Source organism: Thamnophis sirtalis, unplaced genomic scaffold (genome assembly GCF_051295495.1).
Source record: "Thamnophis sirtalis isolate CommonGarterSnake01/CBP01778 unplaced genomic scaffold, rThaSir2_p1.2 scaffold_4, whole genome shotgun sequence".
NCBI classification, from domain to species: domain Eukaryota; kingdom Metazoa; phylum Chordata; class Lepidosauria; order Squamata; family Natricidae; genus Thamnophis; species Thamnophis sirtalis.
Window position 1 is genome coordinate 129744105 of NW_028261384.1, and position 23470 is coordinate 129767574.

Sequence of the window (23470 nt, forward strand, 5' to 3'; positions counted from 1 at the left end):
CACCCAAACCTCACACATTGTGCAATTCCAGTTTTAAGTTTTCTTTATTTCTGAGAATTTACTCTTTCATCCAAATAAAAAGGAACGACACAACATACATTTCAAATGGGTCAATCCCAATCCTCTTCATTCCTTTGCATCTTGGAGGAGTTTATAGTTGTTCTTGGAATTTGTCCTTGGCATACGAACCTATACATAGCTTTTCTGCTACTGATTAAAAGGTGAAATGGTTGTCAAATAGGTATTGTTTGAAACAAATAGATCACTCTAGGCATTAATTTTTATAAAAGAAATTCTTTCTAACAATTATAGTTTTTCTTATGTAAACATGTCCTTATTCATTTCTTTTCATGTCTTAATATGATCAAATATTATCTCAAACACAAATATATGTTTTAAAAAAGTTATTCACTGCTCAGATACAAATTGAGGCTATTTTGTCTACATAGTGCTTATATTTCACTTCATTATTTTGCGGGAAAAAGAATTCTTTCTGTACAAACCTAGTAAATTAAAAGCAGCTCATCAGAATGAAATTGGAAATAGAACATATGCTTATTAATTTGAAAAAAAAAACACAATACAATGGATATTTATGTTTGCTTCTTTATCAACTGTTCTTTTCTGTTCAGCTCTGGCCTCAGAATAATGATATAGCATTTGGGAAAAAAGATTAAGCCAAGTAATCCGCCTGCAGAAGCCAAAATGGAGAAAATCTCCATAGCTACCATGTATTTTCCCTTGGCGCTAAGATAGGTAGGAATAAACAACACCCAGACACTACAAAAAACTAACATGCTGAAGGTGATAAATTTGGCTTCATTAAAGCTGTCAGGTAACTTCCTGGCTAGGAAGGCCACTGTGAAACTGATTGCAGCCAAAAAACCCATAAAGCCAAGGGCCAGGTAAACCATGATGGCTGAACCTTCATTACATTTCAAGACAATTTCTTCAACCATGGAATGCCTGTCTGAATCTGGGAATGGGGGAGAAGTTGCCAGCCACACACTATAAATAGTGAGTTGCACTGAGCAGCAAGACAGGACAATAGTGTTGGCAAGTTTTTTCCCCACCCATTTCTTGATTTTAGAACCTGGCTTGTTGGCCATGAAAGCAAGAATCACTATTGTTGTTTTCGCCAATATACAAGAAAGGGCTACTGTAAAGATGAGGCTAAAAGCAGTTTCTTGCATAAGACATTTTATTTGGTCAGGTTGTCCAATGAAAAGCAAAATGCAAAGGAAGGATAAAAGGAGAGCAATGAGCAGAGCATAGGTGAGGCCCCTGTTGTTGGCTTTGACAATGGGAGTGTCCTTGTGCTTAATGAAGATCCCCAGTACCACAACTGAGATGAAAGAAAAGAAGAAAGCCACACTGGTCAAAGTGATTCCCAAGGGTTCTTTGTAAGACAAGAAGTTTGTGTGTTTTTTAATGCAAAGAGCTTGATCCTTATTAGGATATTTTTCTTCGGGGCATGGGAAACAGTCATCTAGACCTGGAAGAGGAAATAGAGTTGTTAAGGAGAAAAGAATTCCCAATTTTTTAGAAATTTTTCAGTGCCTGGAATATCCAGACATTCCTCATAAAATCTAGGAATGCAAGAGTTTGAAATCCAATTTATTTGGAAGGCTAGAAATATTTAAAGTGGTCTGCAGAACAAAATCCTTTGAAATTACTTTGAGATATGGTTCCTATCCATGTCTTCAAGGACTGTGGGGGTCATTCTAAACTTATTAATTTTCAGATCTAATAAATATCAATGTTGGTCAATCAACCCAGCAAAACATGGCAGGAGACACAAATAGATGAAGTAATTCCACATTGTTGTAAGACTATATGAAAAGAATCTTGCCGGTTCAAAAGTACAAAAGGCAGCACCTCCCCCTAGCCCCCCAAAAAATCATACCCGTATTCCATTACAACATTTCTTTCATAACATCTCTCACCTGTCTGGTTGGCAATGTTGCCTTCCGGGCAACGAACACAATAGTAACAGCAAAATGGCTTCCCTTCAATTTTGATCTTGTTGTACCCCAAAGAGCAAGGATCATTGCACAGAGAAAGAGGTTGTGACTGTGAATAAATCGAACAAATAAAAGTTCAACACATTTAGAATTTAAAAATTGCCAATCTAGAAAACATTTTTGGGGAATCTTTTCCTCCCTTTTTTGATTTAAACTTATTAAAAATTGTACGCTAGGGTACAAGGCTTGTATTACCCCTAAAATATCCTTTTGTCAAGAGACATGTGATGGAAAAATCTCTCTTGATAGAACTCAAAGGTTAGTATTAATTAACTTAGCGGTACAAATACATTGAGATAATTTTTCTTATACAAAATCATCTTCAAAATCTTCTGCATCAAGAATATTTTTTCTTGTACCAAAGTACTTTTTCCAAAGATCAATAGGACTTTCTTGATCCCCCCCCCCTTTGAAAATGTCCCACTTCTCATCCAAGAAGCTTCTTCAGCTCTTGTGCTTGTTTCATTAAATTGTGCACCTGGTCAGAAATCAACTGTAGCATGTGTGTTGCAATACCTCTTTGAAAAATAAATAAAATATACCTGGTTAAAAGTGTTGGGCCACACAATGTCATCCTCCAGTAGAGAGAGAAGATTTTCTAGTTGAACTGATGGATGTACCTTTCCGACTTTGACCTTAAGAAAAGTTTGGTTTGGGAAGGTGATCCAGTTCATTATGTCAAAGCCAGTTGTAACCTTCCCATTCTGGTCAAAGAAGATATTTTCTCCAGCACTGTTGTTAAATGAGATTTTTCTCAGATGGTGGTGAAACTTAAGTGAAGTACATAGCATTAGTTAATAAAGGTATGAAGAATGTCAAAATATACAACATTATTTCAAAAAATACTGATGTGTTTCCAAAGAATGACCACAATAGGACTAATTCATCAGTTCCATCCAGGGGTAAGTTCCAGCCAGCTTTTTTGCCAGTTCATTCATGTGCATGTTTCCCACACATACATGTTTCAATTAAAATTGTTCTGTGCATGCGCCGAACTTAAAAACAAGATGGCAGCACCAATGGCACTGACCAGAGAACCAATTTGGGGGCATGGCAGGGCATGGCAGGCCTAGGTTCCAGCAACCCATGTGGTCATACCATTATCGGTTCAGCCAAACTGGGCCGAACCGATAGGAACCCACCCCTAGTTCCATCAGAAGTAGCCAGAATAATCATCAAGAGAAACAGAGAAGCATTAGTGGCATATAACATCCTTCTTTTCATGTCTATTACTCACATGTACATAACACTACCATGTTCTGTTCCTTACTATCACTTGACATCCTCTTCAACCTTTCTCCTCACCCTGGTCTCACTCATGTTTCTTTTTTTGTAATTTTCAGTGACTGAGGAAACCAGATTTTGTCCTGTTTTTTCTCTCCCATACTTATACATCAACCTTTAAAGCAGAAATTTTTCTGTTGTATGTGTTGAGACAAGCATTCATGAATTTCTCCATGTGAAGGAAAACTCCTCCTACCATTTTTAAACATCAGGACTCCATCTTATAATACCCCTAAAAGGAGTTGTTCCTCATTTGGGGTCTTCATCTACCATTTAAGTAAATTATAAATATTCCACTTTTTTTAAATTCATGTTTTATTTGAAGTTTTCCTTCCCATCACACATGTTTTGTGGCCAGTGTACTTACTGGGTCAATGTCCTTTTTAAACAATGTTAACAATAATAATACAAATAAGTATGCATAATACTAATATTCCAACTTTAACAATACCATTCCCTCTTTATAATTCTTTGTCATTTTCCATTAATTCATATAAACCTCAATAACATTTATTTGCACCATGTGTTTGTTATCTCTACTAAGTCACTAATATTTAATATTTTAAAGAATCCACCATAATTCCAATATCCCAAATGTCTAGGATTACTAATAAGGCCAAATATTAACAAAAGTTTATCAATCCCAGGATTATATTTTAAAGTCCCCACAATTTCTAATCCTTAAAAGTTTAGATTCACAATATACTTAACACAGTTAATATTAATAATACAGTACAATTATATTACCTAAACTTTCACCTTCTAGCCTTAGTTTATTTTTACTTATACTAAATTTTATTTACTGTTAGTATATATGCTAGTATTTTCCCTATTTGTATTTTCTACCTTTTCATTTTATTAATATATTTTATCACTATCTACCATCTCTTAATTTTTTCAGAGTTCCATCATTTGTTGGCTTTTTAATCACCCTTTTATTTCTCTCTCTTGGAATTTTATAAGGTGGTTTTTCTGATATTTTTATACTCACAGAGTATTTTCTATTTTCTTCAGGTTCCCCTTTGTCTCTTTCTGCTGTATCATTTGGGCACCCAGCCATAAATATTTTTTTGAAGAGATTTTTCTCTTTTTTCTCTAGATCTTTTTTTTGAAGAGAATTGATAATTCCTACTTATCAATCCTTTCTCTTCATTATCTTTGTCTTATTGCATCTCATTTTGATTTTTCTCTTTCCCTGCTTCTCCTAATTCTTCATCTATTATTTTGAGTATCATGTTCATCCCCTCCCCCCACCAGTTGTTGAAAGGCTTCTACACCAGTGACGTGCAGTCAGGGGAGGCAGAGCCTCATCACTGTCATCATGAAAAGAAAAAAAATGTAAAAGGAAAAAGGAAAGAGCTGAGGTCAGGCTGAGCAAGTTGCTGCCAGAATCACTGTGGATAACTCTACTTAGTGCTTAACTGTTAAAAAAAAGCCTCTAAAAAGTGTCCTCTACAGGAGAAGGCAGAAGAATGACATGCCTCTTCTAGTCTGACTATGCGTTTTATGATCACTCAAGCAGAATTAAGCTAGGGTTAAAAGCCTAAAAATTCCTGACATAGGTGAGGCACATTGTTCTCCTGCCTCCTGTAGAGGGCGCTTTTTTAGAGGCTTTTTTAAACAGTTAAGCAGAGTCATCCACGGTGAGGCAGCAACTAGCTCAGCCTGACTTCAGCTCTCGCCTTTTTCCTTTACATTTTCTTTTCTTTTCATGATGACAGGCAAGAACAGAGTTGAAATCCTCTCTGAAACAGCTGGAAAAGGTACATGTGGATCGGAGGGAGGGGGAGGAATTCAAACTTCATCCTCCTGGTGCGGGGCTTTGAACAAAGGCTGGAGGGAAGTGCTCTCCCTCCCCAAGTGTAGTTTGATTGCAGGCAGAGCCACATTGTCTTTTCAAACCTGTAATCAGTGAAGTTGGGCTGGATCCTTCAGGGGCTGGGGAGAAGTGTTTGTGCTCCAGTATGGGTCTTTGACTGGCTTCCTGCCTCCTCCTGTGGTCTCCCTGACTCCCTCCAATCCAACTTTGTGTGTGTGTGTGTTTGTGTGTCTGTTTGTTTGAGAGTTTGTTTGAGTGAGAGAGGGAAGGGGGTAGGAGAGATAGTCCAATCCAACTTGTGTGTGTGTGTGTGTGTGTGTGTGTGTGTGTGTGTGTGTGTGTGTGTGTGTGCCTGGCTGTGGAATTCTGGGAGTTGAAGTCCACAAGTCTAAAAAAAATTTGAAACCCACTACTGTGTCAGTGCCTCACCAGCCATAAATCTCACTGCACTTACTGTTCTACACTCATTTCTTTATCTTTAGATAATCCCTTGTCTCCTTGTTTTTCCTTATAGTTTCATGCATGCTTTTGAGCATCAAATTTATTCCTTCATATACCTCTATCATCCACCGATAATCCATTTTGTAACAATTTGATAAAAATACTCAATATACCTCTATGTGTCAACTCCCAGTGTTGTCATGGGAAGAGAAGGGGGGTAGTGCATTCCACCCATACTGTCGGCTCAGATTACTGCAGCCAGCTTTGGAGGGGTGCGTCTTATAATGGAATGTGATTCATGACACAGAGTGAGGGGAGGGATGGAACAGGGTAAAGATCAGCAATAAATCAAACAAAGGATAGACTTGACTGCAAACAGAACTTGTCTAATGGTGCTCCTAATAAATGACTAGTTTTGTATTGAAAACTTGACTCAATACTTATGAATCAATTAGGGCATTTTTAGGAAATCTGACAGACAGTCAAGTCCGTTTTTAAATACCAGTGATGCCTGGAGGGAAACCCAGAAGACCATGGCAAAGGGCCAGCTATCCGAAGATTGCAGCCAGAGTGCAGCCTGACCTCAGATATCAAAGCCAAGATGGGTGAAGAAAGAGGAGATAAGTATTCAACCCTTAAAGCAGCTAAAGCTGAGCTCCCCCACCCCAATGCCCAGAAAAAGGGAAGGGCCCTGAGTGACTGGGAAGAGTAGAAGGGATGCTGGAACTAAGCCAGGCCCCCAAAGCCCCTGATGGAGCCCCTAAGGAGATCCATAGAGTAATGGAGGAAGGAAATTGACTAGGCCACCCTCCATGAAGGGAGACCATTATGCAGGCCAAAAGAGAGGGGAGGAGCAGTGGATCCTCTTAAGGTGATGAGAAGCAGATGGGAACTCAGCCCCCTTTCTCCAGCCATTAGAAGGAAGATGAAGCCAGTGCCTCTCCCATGTAGCAGGCAGGCTGTCCAGGGCAAATAATCTCCCCCGTCCCTCCGAACTAGAACTGAGGAATATCTCAGGACATATCAAGCACAAGAATACAGAGGCTGACAGGAGGAGGGAAGGGCAGTGCTGATTGAACTGCCCCTGTTCAAGAGAAAGTTTGATAGGGACTCAAACCAGTTAGCCCTGTTCCTTGACTCAGCTGAGATCCACCTAGAATGCTATGAATACCTCTACTCATTCCCTAGAGCCATAGTGAATACAATTGCAGAGGGACTAGAAGGAGAAGCAAGGGAATGGCTAGCAGCCCTCCACAAGAGGAGACTCCCTCAGCTGCAAGGCATAGATGACTTCCTATGATTGCTAGAGGCCAGATTTGAGGAGGTGGAGGAGGACCTATATGCTGAAGATGAGCTCAGTAACGTAAAGCAGAGGGGCCTCCGCATCAAAGAGCACATCCATGAATTTGGGAGAGTCATTGGAAGGCTACCCCCTTTACCAGAGTATCTGTTAGTGCATTTTTTAAAACAAGTCTGGACAAGCAGATTGCCCAGGTAACTACCTACTATGACATCCCAAACCGACCCTCTGAGTGTGTCAAGCCAAGCCTCCCTCAGCAACCAAGAAAGAAACCACTTAACTCCATTTCACATAATTAAGAGTACTTTTACTGGTTATGAAAAAATAGCAGCTAAGCAAAGCAAGATCTGAGGTAAAACCGCATAATAGCAATAGCAGTAGACTTATATACCGCTTCATAGGGCTTTCAGCCCTCTCTAAGCGGTTTACAGAGAGTCAGCATATTGCCCCCAACAATCTGGGTCCTCATTTTACCCACCTCGGAAGGATGGAAGGCTGAGTCAACCCTGAGCCGGTGGGATTTGAACTGCTGAACTGCTGATCTAGCAGTAGCCTGCAGTGCTGCATTTAACCACTGCGCCACCTTGGCTCATAATATCATACATATCAATATGTGACCAAACCCCCTTCCCCTGGTAACCCCATCTCACAGTCCAATCTGCAAATCCCTTAGGTGTCATGTGAGTTCCATCTTCAAAGAGCATCATCAGGTTGGTATGCAGGATGGTTGGCCTTGACCACACCAATCACAATCTCCAGCAGTAGATGGTGAGAACAAAACTCCCTTTTTACAATCTCTCCTGTACTTAAAACTTCCCTTCCCAAATACCACGGCCACCCTCCCCGTTTCAATGGCAGCCGAAAGCAAATAGCAAAACAGAGGTTGACATCAGGCCCTCCTTCAGGAAAAAATGGGAGGGAATTGTGCAGCAGGTTCCACCCCTTTCATGGTGGTGTCCCTTCTCTTCCCAGGTTGTTTGTCTGGTTTTGTTCCCTCTCCCCCGGCAGGGGGCTTTGGGCCAATCTTGGAGCAGCAATTTGCTGCCCAGTGCCTCTCCTTTCCGCAACAGAAGCAGGTGATAGATCAGGACTTGCTTGTAGACCAACGTTTCCCTCCTTTTGGAGCTCTTTTGGGAGGGTTGGGAGGGGCAGCTTTCTCCTTCTCACTGTCTTCATGGTAATTGTCTCTGGCTAGATCGATTTCCACATCTGCTGCCAATTCGTACCAGTGTTGCAAGTTACACCCCCCCCCCTTTATATAGTTCTGGTATATATCTTTGTTTAAGTCATCCATAAAACTGTCCATGAAAGCCTCTTCCGACCAATACTGCATCTAAACAGATAATTCACGAAACTCTTTTATGTAATCAGCCACTGGGTTCTTCCCCTGCGTAAGACTTTTCATTCTGGTTCTGGCCTTCTGCTCTGTGAGCGGATCATCAAAGCATTTCCTCAAGCCAGCCATAAACCTATTATAGTCTCTCAGTAGGGGGGAGTCATTGTTATGGAGGGCAACCATCCATGTTGCTGCCTTGTTCTCCAGCACCATGGTAACAACTCTTATCTTGGCTTCTTCTGTGTTGAGATCCTCTCCAAACTGTTGCATGAAATTCCAAATTTGGACCAAGAAAAATCCTAGTTCCTTTGAGTCACCACCAAATTTCACACCAAGTGGAGGAACTTTTGCCATCCGATGTCTGTGGGGGGCCCTCCCCCTCTTGGAAGGTCTCTCACGGCTGCTGCTGCTGCTGATATGGGAGCTTCTCCATCCCGATGAGCTCCACTGTCTTCCCCCAGGGCCCCCCTTGGGTGGAACAGGGCTTCTGCAGTTCTCTCCTCTAGGTCTGGGAGATCAGCTTCTCTTTTGGGACCGCTCTCACATATATGTCACCTCTCCCAAGTCTCTTGAAAGAGTTTCATAGCCTGGGACATCATAAGGTACTCCTCATCGGTGTCCTGCCAAGCAGCTGCCGGCCGCCGATATCACCTTGTGGTAACTCCAGCAGAAATTTCCTCAGGGTCATACTTCTGTCCCACTCCCAATGACCACCTGGGGCAGACGGATCGTTCCTCAAAATTCAAATCTGCCATCTGCTCCATCTCCAAAGGACATGAGGATGCAGTTGCCCCCATGTTGTCCTCCTGGTCGCTGTCTGGGTAGGACATTCCTTTGAAGATTTTGGTTTTATTTACACTCCCCTCGGAAGGTGTTAGCCCCGGGATGAGTGCGAAAGTGAGATCTTGCTTAATGTCAAGCCAACCTCCCTCAGTAACCAAGAAGGAAACCACTTAACTCCATTTCACATAATTAAGAGTACTTTTACTGGTTATGAAAAGATAGCAGCTAAGCAAAGCAAGATCTGAGGTAACAGCGCATAAAATCATACATATCAATATGTGACCAAACCCCCTTCCCCTGGTAACCCCATCTCACAGTCCAATCTGCAAATCCCTTAGGTGTCATGTGAGTTCCATCTTCAAAGAGCATCATCAGGTTGGTATGCAGGACGGTTGGCCTTGACCACACCAATCACAATCTCCAGCATGTGCAGTAGATGGTGAGAATAAAACTCCCTTTTTACAATCTTTCCTGTACTTAAAACTTCCCTTCCCAAATACCAGGGCCACCCTCCCTGTTTCAATGGCAGCCGAAAGCAAATAGTGAAACAGAGGCTGACAGAGTGGTTCTGAGTAGCAATAAAAGTCAACAGTGGATTGTGGGCTAAAGACATGAGAAAGTCATTGGATATGAAAGAGGTCAACTCAGCCAGAAACTGCCCGGCCAATGGTGATCCACAGCAACACAGTGGGCCCCGAAACCAGCTGCCCCTCAAAGTCCACTGAAATACTACAGATGGGGTGGGGTGGGCCACATGGCTTCTGCATATATGACCTGAACTCTGAACTCAAGACCAAAGCCACTACCCAGGGCATGACTGGAACAGGGCCACAAATGGGTCACAAATGCATCCCAGAAGGCCCTCCAGGCTGCAGAGGTCCCTCCCCAACCAGATGAAGGGGGGACCCAGGGAACAATGACCAGTTCCCAGAATCCTATGACAGTGATAACAAGGGCAAAAACCACCCAATGGTGAGAGGACCAATTTACCCTTTCCTTTTTCCAATATGCCTCACAGCCCTTAAAAATAGGAAGTTAGGGGGATTTTCAAGTTCTAATAGACTCTAATAGACTCACTAGAGGGTTGCACTAGATGCTTGATCAACCTGACCACATTCCTGAAACTGGGGATCAGAGCAAAAAGACTGGCCCACCCAATCTGGTTTGAACAGGTCAATGGGTCCCTAATGAGGGGAGCCTATGCCACCCACCTCACCAAACCAGGAGACTAGAGCTAGTGGATCACTGGGAAGTAATTCAATTCATAAGACAGATTAAGTCATACTGGACTCTCCTGGTTAGACAAGTGTGGACTGACCATCTGGTTGCAAGGGGGTACACACAGACTTAGGATAAAAAAGGGGCCCCAACCCCTTCCATGCCAGCAAGCAGAAACACCACCCAAGTAAGGAACCTCCCCAAAAGAGCCCACCAGAACATCTGGCAACCACATCCAATGAAATCCCAGAGACTAAACAGATCCCAGGGGAATATCAGGACCTCATAGAAGTATTCAGCAAGACTGAGTGCAACATTCTGCCCCCCCCCCCTCCGGATGAGGCAGATTGCAACATCAAAATAATCCCCGGGGCAAAACTACCTAAACCCAAACTGTACACCATGATGCCCCTGGAAATGCAAGAAATTTGCAAATATATAGACTAAAACCTAGCATGAGGGTTCATCGAGCCAGCCAAGCCATTGGTTACGCCGCCAGTCCTGTTCAAAGAAAAAAAAAAGACCGAACTATGAGATTGTGTGTGACCTTTAGAGGAATCAATGCTGTGTGCATACACAACCTATAGCCCCTCCCCTTCATGAAGGACATGCTTTCTCACCTGGCGAAGGGAAAAGTCTTCACCAAACTAGACCTCAGAGAAGCATACTACCAAGTACGGATAAGGAAAGGAGATGAGTGGAAAACAGTGTTCAACTGCCCCCTAGGTAGCTTCCAATTCAAAGTTATGCCTTTCAGACTGCAGAGAGACCCAGCAGTGTTAATGCAGTTAATTAATGAGGTGCTGCATGAGCACCTCTACAAGGGGGTTCTCGTCTACCTGGGTGATGTCCTCATCTACATGGAGACCATGAACAACCACAAACTCCTCATCCGACAGGTAGTGGAAAAACTTCTGGCAGTCAACCTGTACGTCAAGCTATCCAAATGTGAATTCCACCATGCACGGCTAGACTACCTGGGCTACCAAGTGTCAAATGAGGGAATAGAGATGAACCCAGCCAAAGTACAAGCCGTCCTAGGCTGGCAACCCACTTGCACTTGCAGGCAGCTACAAAACTTCCTAGCATTTGCAAACTTCTATAGGCAATTAATCTGCTCCTTTGTGAAGATTGCCAAACCCATGACAGACCTCTTAAAGACATGGAGTCCAGGAACAAAACCTCACCTGCGACAACCTCTACAGTGGAACATAACCTGCCAAAAGGCATTCAAAATACTAAAAGAAATGTTTGCAAAGGAACTGGTGCTGAAACATCCTGATCCCAAGCAATACTTTGTGATCCAAGCAGATTCCAGTGGCATGGCAGTGGAAGTGATGCTATTTCAAAGAAATAACCAAGGAAATTTACAACCCTGCACCTACACCTCCCACAAGCTCACTGACACCAAGAGACAATGGGCCACATGGGAAAGGGAGGTTTTCGCAGTGAGATAGGCACTGCTAACCTGGAGACACCTGTTGGAAGGGACTCAAAAACTGTTCAAAGTCTGGACTGACCACAAAAATCTGGAGGCTCTCAGGACCCAGCAGAAACTATTACCCAAAACAAGTCCAATAGGCTCAATACTTCAACCATTTTGATTTTGTACAAAAGCACATTCCAGGGGGAGGGAACTTTCTAGCTGACACCCTCTCCAGCATGCCCCAGTACAAATATGAACAGGAGCAGGTGGTGGACGCCATCATTTCCTCTACCCAAATAGCTTCCCAAGTGACCACCAGATGACAATGCCATGGTCAGCAAGACCAACCAGCAAGCAACCTAACCATGACTCAAAACCAAATTGCTAGCAAAGACCTGGTTCTGAAACAACCAACACATCTTGACAAAAAGAGATGACCTTGCATGGAAGGGGACAAAACTCTATGTCCCAGAATCCCTTTTCACCCTAATTCTCCAGAGGAGCCATGGCGCCAAACCGGCAGGTCACTTTGGGTTCCTAAAGACTTTACACGTAGCCCAGAGATTGCAATAGACTTTATAGTAGAGTTGCCAAAAAGTGGGGGGGGGACCCTGATTTGGACTGTAATAGACCTGTTCTCCAAATAGGCACACTTCATACCCTGCAGTGGACTACCCTCAGCTCACCAGCTGGCCAAACTGTTCCTGAAGCACATCTACCACCTGCATGGAGTACCTTGAAGAATTATCTCAGACAGAGGGGTCCAGTTCATGGCTAAGTTCTGGAGGGAGTCCCTGTGGTTTATTGGGTCATCCCAGGGCCTTAGCTCAACTTTTCACGCAAACACTAAGGGTGTGGGGGCAGAGAAACTGAATGCCATGGTAGAGCAGTACTTAAGGTACTACATGAACTATCAGCACTCCAATTGGGCAGACCTTCTGTCTTTTGCTGAGGTTGCACACAATAACGCTGTTCACAGTAGCACAAGACTAACATCATTCAAAGTAGTGAGCAGCATGGACTTTGTCCCAATGCCTGAGTATCCCCTCCTCAGTAAGCTTGACTGATTGGTTGTCAATGCTAAAAGCAACCTGAGAGAATGTCAACAGAGCACTGGCTAAAGCAGCATAAACCTATAAGAAACAGGCAGACCGAGCTCCGCAACAACCATTCTTGGTGGGAGAGAAGGTTTACCTCTCCACAAAATATTTGAGGTAAGACTCCCTAGCAAGAAACTGGGACCAAAGTTTGTGGGGACCATTCCCCATAGTGAAGATCATCAACCCAATCACAGTGCAATTGAAACTGCCCTGACTGCTAGGGAAGATACACCCAGTATTCCATAGTAGCCTCTTAAAACCCTTGGTTGGATCCACTCTGAGACCACTTCCCTGGGAGCCCCCAGGCCCTGTGGTCATAGAGAGGCAAACCCATTATGAAGTGCAATGAATCCTTGATTCAAGGTGGCACAGGAGTACTTAATCCAGTACTTAATCAATTGGAAGGGCTACCCCTTGTCAGAGGCATCTTGGGTAAAGAATAGAAATATCCAGGCTGATCGCCTTATAGAAAGATTCCATAAAAAAATCCAAACAAGCCCAGGGCTTGTACTCAAATTGTTTTTGCTTCATACAGGTTGCTTTTGGAAAGTGAGGGGAGCTGAATGCCAACTCCCAGTGTTATCATGGGGAGAAAAGGAGGAGGAGTGCATTCCATGCATACTGTCGGCTGGAGTCGGATCTCAGATTACTGCAGCTGGTTTGGGAGGGGTGCATCTTATAGGGGAATGTGATTTATGACAGACTGAGTGGAGGGATGGAACAGGGTAAAGTTCAGCAATAAATCAACCAAAGTATAGACTTGACTGCAAACAGATCTTGCCTAATGGTGCTCCTAATAAATGACTAGTTTTGTATTGAAAACTTGGCTCAATACTTATGAATCTATTAGGGCATTTTTAGGAAATCTGACACTATGGTTCCAACATTTCAATATTTAAGTTTCAACAAAGCCAATTATTAATAAGATTTAGTCAATTCCATAGTTATTCCTCCAAATTCCCTAAATTTATCATCTTTAAAGTTCTTTAGTATTTTACAGTCTTTTGGTTTTCCAGTTATTTGTCTTCCCAATTATCCAAATTTTAATGTCTTATTGAACTTTTCTTCTTTTCCCTTTTTTCTATCATCTTTCTTCTTTTGCTTTGTAGTGTGTTCTGTCAAATAGCATTAATAATCCAAATCCAAATTAATCCACTAGATTTCCTCCACAATCCAATAATCAGTTTCAATAGTTTAGTTATTTGCAATTTAAATTTGCAATTTAGTTCATCTTAAAAATCTTCAAAAAAGAAGCTTACTAAGTATTTCAAAATATCCAATCATCTTCTAAAATAGAATCAATGTCAGGCCACCTTCCAGTTGTTGTTTAATTTCTTCTGTTTTGTGTATTAGACATTCCTCACTTTCATTGAAAGTTCTCACGTTGTAGTGCTCTTCTTTTTCCAATAGGTGGCACTCCTGCTCCAAATTCCAACATTTAAAAGTATTACAAAAATAGCTGAATATTCAATATGTCCAGGGGGTGTAAAGATACAAATAAGAAAGACAGTTTTCCTCAAAAATCACCTTTCAGATTGCTTAAACTTTTTTCCAGGCTTTCTATATTTTAAACCTTCCTTTGGGCATTTCTTTCACCTCTTAATTTTCAGTCTTTAGTCTTCTCAGTATGTCTCATTGTTGCTTCCTTAATGCTTGGAGATTATTTCTTGAAATTCTTGTACTTAAGTCTTTAGAGCAAGAGTTGGAAGTTATCTCACCCAGCTTCAATTCTCTGTCCATGGACCACGCCAGCCTAAATCTTATGCTCCCGGTTATCCCAGTTTATGACAAACCAAAAATGGCCCTTGTACCTGCTGCCATTCAGGAGAGCTTGCTTCCGACCTAATGAGGAAATTGTGAGTTCCTCATGGTCCACCAAGTGCCTCTCCTTTCTTCAACACCCCTACAAGGTGATGTTAACCCCATAGGGTCTCCCGACAACAGTTGTTGGCTGGATTATGCAGGGCTTGGCAGTGCCTGCTATTTTCCAAGCCGTTCTTACTGTGACTTCAACTGGAAGTCTGTCATTTCCACTTTGATTACCAGTAAACTAACATGTTGCATTGTTGCAAACCAGAAGTGGTATCATTTATTAATAATATATAAGGCTTACATGTATAAGGCTTGCTTACATTCACATATTAAATGTGAATGTAAGCAATCAAAATATTTGGAACTTTGTATCATAAAAAATAATTTGATGTGGGATGGAGAGATGTGGACATTGTGATCTATCTAAATCATTTCCCCAGCTTAAATTTAAATTAGTTTTTACACATTATGTGGACAGCTGTAGTTATGGAATAGAACAATATCATCTGATGGATTAGAAAATATAAGAGATTACCTGCCATACTTGATGATTGAGAAGCTTCTGCTTCCCACTACCAGCCATTGCTCTATGTTTGATGTGGGATGTAAGCATGGCTTGGAAAGCATGTGCCACAGCATAGACTGCATTGTAGATACTGTAGCTTTGCCCAGTCATGCTCAGTTCAAAAACAGAGCCTGGAAGATTCTCCAGCTTCTCTTGCCCAGTGCATCTTTTGTCTGATTCTTGGTTTAAATTGGAATTTGAGAAAGAACATCCAAAGGCTTGTTCCCAAAAGACCCTTGAAAAACTATCTTCATTTTCTGGAAGATTATTTATAGTCTGAAGAAATGTATTGAAACCTAATAATTCTCTTGATGAAACTGCAAAAGAAAGAGCCCCATGGATGAAGTCAATATTGCTGTTTCTTTGAAATGGAACTGAAGTGAATTCCATCTGGGCTGGTAAAATCCAAATTTTATCTTTTATCTCAACTATTGTGTCCAAATATTTTGAAAGAGAGATTATTGTTCTGAAAATTGCCACGACCTGGTTTTCAGAATATATGATTGCAACACTGGAGGTACTTGTCATAAGGATTTTGTATAACTTAAGAAAATCATCTATTTTTTCTCCCAGCTGGTTTGAAAAAGCTTCTGTTGGAAATTCTTCAAAATATTCAAAACAGATTCCTTTTTCTGAAAACAGGGTGAGCTCTTCCCTCAGAAATTGTTCACCAATCTCATTTTCCTGACAAATCAGTCCAATCCAAGTCCATTTAAAATGCAGCAGCAACTGGAGGATCCCCATAATTTGAAGATATTCATTTGGAAACATCTGATGGTAAAAATCTGTATGGATCATGTTATCAGTCACTGGAGCGGAACCATATGTTAACTAAGGGGGGAAATATATGCACAGGTATTTGTAATGAACTATGAGAACAACCTTGGGAGACAGGAGGAGGAAACATAGACTAGACAACTCTCATGCAAAAGGTATCTCAGTCAACAGCCGTAGTGGAGGCATAGGAAGACCTTTAGAATGGATCCTTCAAAATACTTTAAATCTTGCAATATTCTGTTACTGTAATCTTACTGTGTGTGTGTGTGTGTGTGTGTGTGTGTGTGTGTGTGTGTGTGTATTCAGAACAGTCAAAGTATCAATATTATGATAGAGGAACGCCAACTAGACACACATCACATTTTGGTTGTGGAACCTTAGACATAGTTTTGGAAGAAAGGTTGGAAATATTACACAAAGCAAAAATCTTGAAGAGCATCAGAGATGAACACCCCATGAGTCCATGACTCAAGATTGTTTCACTGCTCTCTACGAAATGTTCTAGTGAAGGAATTCCCCATTTGTGGGACATACATAGAATATTGAAACCTTGTTATGATTGCTTTCAGACAATGGCAGTCATGGAAATGTGGTAGGGTGGCCTTTTATTTATTCATGGAAGTTATTATATAATCTTATTACGAAGATAACTTAATAAGGTTTTTAATCGATTAACTTTTATTTTTTTCCTTTGAAATTTGTATAACTGTAGGTATCAACACCATTCCACTTATTGATCCCTCCCTCCCGCCACCTCCCTGCCTCCCTAACTCACTCACTCCCTTCCTTCCTCCCTCCTTTCCTCCTATATTCTTGGATATAGAAATGTTAGGGCAGATGTTTCAAATGACAACCATACACATACAAAAAACCCCAAAACAAACACATTGGCGACACAAATCAGAACATTAAACACATGCTGGGCAGATATGATCTCGTAGATGACCCTCACTCTGTCAAGGACCTTGGAGTACTCATATTTAATGATCTAAGTGCTAGAGCTCACTGTAACAGCATTGCCAAAAGGCATTAAAGTTGTTAACTTAGGGAAGCTTCTTCTCTGATAACATTGCACTGCTAACCAGGGCATACAAAACCTTTGCCAGACCAATTCTTGAATACAGCTCATCTGCCTGGAGCCACACTGTATATCAGACATTAATAAGATATTTCATGAGAAGATTACTCCACTCCTCTGCTTGCAATAGAATACCTTATGCCAGTAGTTGGCAAACCACAGCTCATGAGCCACATGCAGCTCTTTGGCCCCTTGAGTGTGGCTTTTCTGCCACCGCTGTGCCACCTCATGTTCCTTGTCTTCTGGCTGTGGCTCCACTCCAAGGGGAAACATAGGTGCACACAGGCGCTGCACAATTACAGCCCGGAGTAGGACCAAAGCCCCTCTCCCAACTGGCCCTTCCTCCCTCGGAGGCCTTTGGAGGCCTTTGGAGGGAAGCTTCTGCAGAAGCCCAGGTGAATGAGAATAAGTTCCTGCCATTATGAAGTCTCCAAGACTTTAATTGTATGGGCTGTGTATGTGTGCCTATGTTTTCCACAGCGTGAAACAGCGGTGAGGCTCTGCATGGCCAGAGATGATTTTGGAAGTCACCTGCGAGGGCGGGGTCCCCCTCGTGTTGCTTGTCTTCCCAGATGGCCTCCGGAGTCATCGCCGGCTGCACAGAGCCTTGCCGCTGCTCCATGCCATGGAAAACATAGGTGCACAGGCTTCCCATAATGGTAAGAAGTTGTTCTCACTTGCCCAGGCTTCTGCAGAAGCTTCCCTCCAAAGCCCTCCAAGGGTGGAAGGGCCAGTTGGTAGAGGGGCTTTGGTCCTGCTCTGGGCTGTATTTGTGCGGAATGTCCGTGTGCCTATGTTTTCCATGGAGTGGGGCTACAGCTGGAAGACAAGAAATGCAGACAGACCGAAAGAGGCACAGAGAGAGAGACAGAGAGACAGAGAGAGGGAGAGAATCAGAGAGAGACTGACAGACAGACAGATAGACACACACACACACACACACACAGAGGGAGGGAGGGAGGGAGGGACAGACAGATAGAGACAGATACAGAGAGAGACAAACACACAGAGTGAGTGATTAAGTGAGTGACTGAGACACACACACACAAACAAACACACACACGCACACAGTGACAGAGATGGGGGAGGGAGGAGAGAGAGACACAGAGAGACAGACAGACAGACACACAGAGAGAATGACAGAGAGAACCAGAGAGGGAGGGAGAGAGAGACAAAGAGCCATACACACAAGACAGAGAGACAGACAGACACACAGAGAGAAAGACAGAGAGAAACAGAAAAAAGAGAGAGAAACAGAAAGAAAGAAAGAAAGAAAGAAAGAAAGAAAGAAAGAAAGAAAGAAAGAAAGAAAGAAAGAAAAAAAAGAGAACATGGGAGAGAGAGATGAAAGAAAGAAAGAAAAGAAAAAAATGGGAGAGAGAGAAGAAAGAAAGAAAGAAAGAAAGAAAGAAAGAAAGAAAGAAAAGAAAAGAAAAGAAAAGAAAAGAAAAGAAAGAGAATTTATGACCACAATTGAGCCCAAAATTTTGGTTGCTAAGCAAGAGTATTGTTAAGTGAGTTTCACCACATTTTCCAACATGACCGCTGAGCCACTCCCACAAAACAGGCCACACCTTCTTTTGGCTCTCAAAAGAAATTTCAATCATTGTACTGTTGATATTTGGCTCTGTTGACTAATGAGTTTACCGACCCCTACCTTATGTCAATAGGCTTGAAATTTTGGACCTGGACAACCTAGAACTATGCCACCTAAGCTTAGTACTCAAAATTGTCTGCTACAACATCCTATTTGTCACCAACTACTTCAGCTTCAACTGCAATAATACACAGGCAAATTATAGATACAAACTCAAAGTAAACTGGTCCAAACTCGATTGCAGAACATATGACTTCCACAACAGAGTGGTCAATGCCTGGAATGCTCTACCCGACTCTGTTTTTACATCCTCAACCCCCCCCCCCAAAACGTTTAACTTAAACTGTCTACCACGGACCTCACCCCATTCCCAAGAGGTCTGTAAGGGAGCGTGCATAAGCTACCATCATGCCTACTGTCCCTGTCCTACTGTTCCAATTTATTTGTACTCATTTCTTATATGTATATACTTATACCTGCTTATAATTATATGTTTATATGTTATATTCATACTTATGCTTGTTTTCTCATACAAGCTTGACAAACCAAAATAAATAAATAAAAATAAAATAAATATGAATGCATTGCTTGAAGCAATCATATCCTTTCATAGAAGAAAGACTTCTGTCTGTGATTATTTTGATAAACACCAGTTAGTACCTGAAAAAAAAATGAATGTGTTATGTGGCATCAATAGGATTTTTCTTTTTGTTCAGCAAATCTTACCTGCGGAATCTTGTAAATGCTCAAAATGTCTGCCATAACTTGAGCCACATGAGAATTGGGTCCTGCAATAACACAAACTACATTTTGGTCGATGCTGCATTTATAGTTGGGAACAAATCTGTCGTGTGAAGAAAGAAGCTCCATAGAAGCCAAGTAGGTCCACGTTGCCATGAAGTAGCTGTTAGAGATCCCCAAACCCAGAGTGATGTTTGGCAAGATCTGGGGATTTTCATTGATCTCCTTTACAGCAAAGATCAAGGACAAGATATGCTGGTAGATCTGTAGAAACAAACTTTAAAGGATGGCAATGCCTCTGTCAAAACACTTGCATTTCCACACAGATAATTTGGTATATTTCAATTTAATAATCTTTGTTCACAACAAGATTCAAAAATGGATTTTAAGCTCCAGTCAGTCTGTAGAAAGTACATATCCTCTCTATTTCATAATAGAACCAGCTATTTGGCAGATAACCTGTTCGCTATCTATATCTTTGAGTACTCTAACTTACCCCTTTTAGATTATTTTTATAGCATAGGTGTTGTTGCCCGGCAGGAGCCGTTAGAGCTGTCACCAGACTCCGATAGCAAGGGGTCTTATGAGTCGGCCTTGGAGGAGATGGAGGACCCTGGACAGAGTGTCGACTCCGAGCAGGGCGAGGAGAGACTGGTTGGCCACCAGATGGCAGCAGAGCATTGGATCAAAGGGAATGTTCATGAAAGCATTTGGGAGTTGTATCAGGATTCAATGCAGGTGCAGATCTACTCAGCGTAAAGGACAAAGCAGTAACTACAGGAGGTGATTGCAAACAGCTGAGGCTGATCAAGATCCCCACCTGCTGATAAAAGAGACTGCTGGTGCCACGTCCTGGTTGCAGAAGTCAACGTTCCGTTCCTGTTCTAGTGATTGTTCTTGTTCGCGTTCACAAACTGAGAGAAGCCAACTTGGATAAGTGGTTTGAGATAAGAGAAGCCAGGTTTGCATTTTGGTGTGAGTTATAGGACTTTCTGCCAGAGCTAATTATCTTTGTTTATTTGGGCTTGCAGCCAACAAGAGCTTGGACTGATTAAAAGAAACCTTTTTAGTTACGTGGCTTTTGGCTTTCATTCCTGGATGGAGAATGGGGGGTCAGAACACATAGGTATATTTATATCTCATTTTGAAATATCAAATGTCTTGTACTGAACCATGTTAGGAAAGATTATACCCAAAACCTATAAGGGAACATTGTTAGCTGCCACGAAATACTCTCTTTGATGTCAAGGGTGTTATACATATGGGTTAGACTGCAAAACTGCTAGGGAAAAATTTACTTGAATATGCAGCATTCTTTTTTACAGATTACGTAAAGGCCAAAATATTATGCTTCCATGTTTATCCTTTTTATGTGATCATATTTAAATTGTGTCTTTCACCTTCTGTTCCATGATTCCCCACCTGACCACTTTTCTTCACTCTCCCTTCTCTATACCATTGTTATTGAGTTCCTTTCTCAAGGTAATAATCTCATGTAATAAAGATTAATTTATCTTTGAGGCATCTATGACTTTACCTATCTAGCTATCTAGCTACAGAGTATAACAGAATAATAGAGTCCAAAGGATCTTGGAGGTCTTCTAGTCCAACCCCTTGCTCAAGCAGGAAACCATTTTAGACAAAAGATTGTCCAATCTCTTCTTAAAAACCTTCAGTGTGGAACACCCACAACTTCTGCAGGCAAGTTCTTTCACTGATTAATTGTTCTAATTGTCAAGAAAAAAAATGTCCTTAGTTCTCAGTTGCTTCTCTTCTTGATTAATTTCCATCCATTGCTTCCAGGTGCTTTAGAGAGTAGGTTGACACCCTCTACTTTGTGGCAATCCCTTAGATATTGGAACACTGTTGTCATGTCACCCCCTAGTCCTTCTTTTCACTATACTAAACATATCCAATTCCTGAAAACATTCCTTGCAAGTTTTAGCCTCCAATCCCCTAATCATCTTTGTTGCTCTTCTCTACACATTTTCTAGGGTCTCCAAATATTATTTATATTGTTGCAGCCAAAGTTGGATGTAATATTCCAATTGTAGTTTTGTCAAGGCATTATAAAATGGGATAGATAATACATATAGATAGAAAATAGATAGACAGATAGACAGATAGACAGATAGACGAATAGACGGATAGACGGATAGACGGATAGACGGATAGACGGATAGACGGATAGACGGATAGACGGATGGACGGATGGACGGATGGACGGATGGACGGATGGACGGATGGACGGATGGACGGATGGACGGATGGACGGATGGACGGATGGACGGATGGACGGATGGACGGATGGACGGATGGATGGTCGGTCGGTCGGTCCTTATTATATTTATAAAAGATTGACTCAAAACATTTATAATTTTTACTACTTTTCTTACAGTCATTATGTAAAATAACCCTGCTAGTCTCTCACCTCTGAATCAATGACCTCTCTTTTCTGAATACCTTCTTCAAAAATTGTCCCAAATGTGACTTTTTAAAAGACAACTTGACTTTCATTGTTTTTCCTTGAAGATGTTTCACTGCTCCTCCAAGAAACTTTTTTAGTTCCTCTTCAAGGAAAAACAAAGAAAATCTTTTGAAGCCTTTTGAAAAAAATCACCTTTGGCACCACCATGACCTGGATGGCTGAGAATCTACATAGGCACCATTCAAGAATTCTTCTAGATCATTCTCCTGCATCATCCTCTATTTCCACCCCTTCTCTCAAATCATCTCTTAGGACCTTACTCCATATCTCTGAAGAAAAAGGATGAAGAATGGAAATGTTTATGAGATAAAAGTGTACTTAGATGTCAGGTTGCCATAAACCACAATAGAAACCTCCCCCTATTGAAAATGAGTTCGTTGGTCAAGTATAATATCCATTCCTATTCTTTACTGATGAATTCCATTCAGCTTCAATCAATCAAGAAATAGGTGACATGGAATCAGAAAGTATAACCCCATCCACATAACAAAAACAGTAAAAAAAATATTACCTTTGAATTGGTGTGCCATGGAAGTTTGGAACAGAAGCATTAGAAAACTAGAAAGCAGGGAGTTAAGCAAAACTCAGATATCTGTTAAACAAGACCACGTATATTGCTATAAATTTCATGAAGATAAACATAAAATGGGGAAAAAACTGTTAACCAAATTATTGTAAAGTATGTAAGAAGCAGAGTACAATCTCAGAACAGAGAAAGGATAGATGAAAGGGGATAAAAGTTAAGTTTCAATCATTTATTCCATGCCCAAATTACATTGACTAATTATCCAGAAAGATTGGGAAGCTGATAGAATTAAGAAGGACAACTACTTACATGGGATTATCAAGAAGTTCTTCCGATGGAATTGTTCTGAAAGTGATTAGGTTAGGCACCATGCAGATCAGAGAAATAATGCCACCAATGATAAGATCACCTGAATGGTAAGACTTGTATTTAATGCTAGGGTTGTCTATGGTGCATTTAGCAGCATGGCATATGATCTGAGGGATTAATATTATCACCCACAGCCTGAAGAGTAACATAGCAAATCACAGATGTGTGTTGTCTAAATGATCATTGATATGGCTTCTGAATATAGGACAATCTTATATTTGCCTCTTTCTTTCAGATGACCTGAATGCAGAAATGCATAGCAAAAACAATCAGAATCACAAGACTTGTTCTTTAAGCCTTATATTTCAATGTGTTTAGGAACAAGAAATAATAATATCACTCAGTCTTGGTTGGCTGACTGTTTTGCTCTGCTCTTTGGAACTCCCTAGAGTCCAGAGCAGTAAAATTAAAACACTGTCAATTATATCTTGCTCTTCTGATGTTGCTGAGGAAAATAAATGATCTCACCCAGATGTAAATGGTTTGTGATTGTTTTATGTAGCAACAAGAGAAAAATGCATTGTAGTCAAAGGGAAAGAATCTATAGAATGTAAATAAACAACACAATGATTGAAAATTTGTTTTGTACATGGTTTTGTCTTGAACATTATTTCGCTAAAAAGCATCTGGCACCTGAAACCTTTGAAAGGGACATAAATACCATATTTTTCAGAGTATAAGACACACTTCCCACCCCCCTAAAGAGGCTGAAAATGTGGGTGTTTTATACTCTGAGCTTTTTGGAAACTTTTTTAAAGCCCTAATGAAGTGCTTACGAAGCACAGA

The 23470-nt window shown here is 41.3% G+C and overlaps 1 protein-coding gene across 1 annotated transcript; it reads right to left on the reverse strand.

Annotated features, from left to right (window-relative positions):
* Positions 1 to 76: 76 nt before the first annotated feature.
* Positions 77 to 22833, reverse strand: LOC148046564 (vomeronasal type-2 receptor 26-like). The gene is made up of 6 exons (XM_087714844.1): positions 22625 to 22833; positions 19287 to 19464; positions 15079 to 15939; positions 2567 to 2794; positions 1947 to 2073; positions 77 to 1495 (listed from the first exon to the last, which is right to left on the reverse strand). Exons 1-6 carry the CDS (start codon positions 22831 to 22833, stop codon positions 594 to 596), a joined length of 2505 nt encoding a protein of 834 aa, XP_087570970.1. The 3' UTR covers positions 77 to 593.
* Positions 22834 to 23470: the final 637 nt, after the last annotated feature.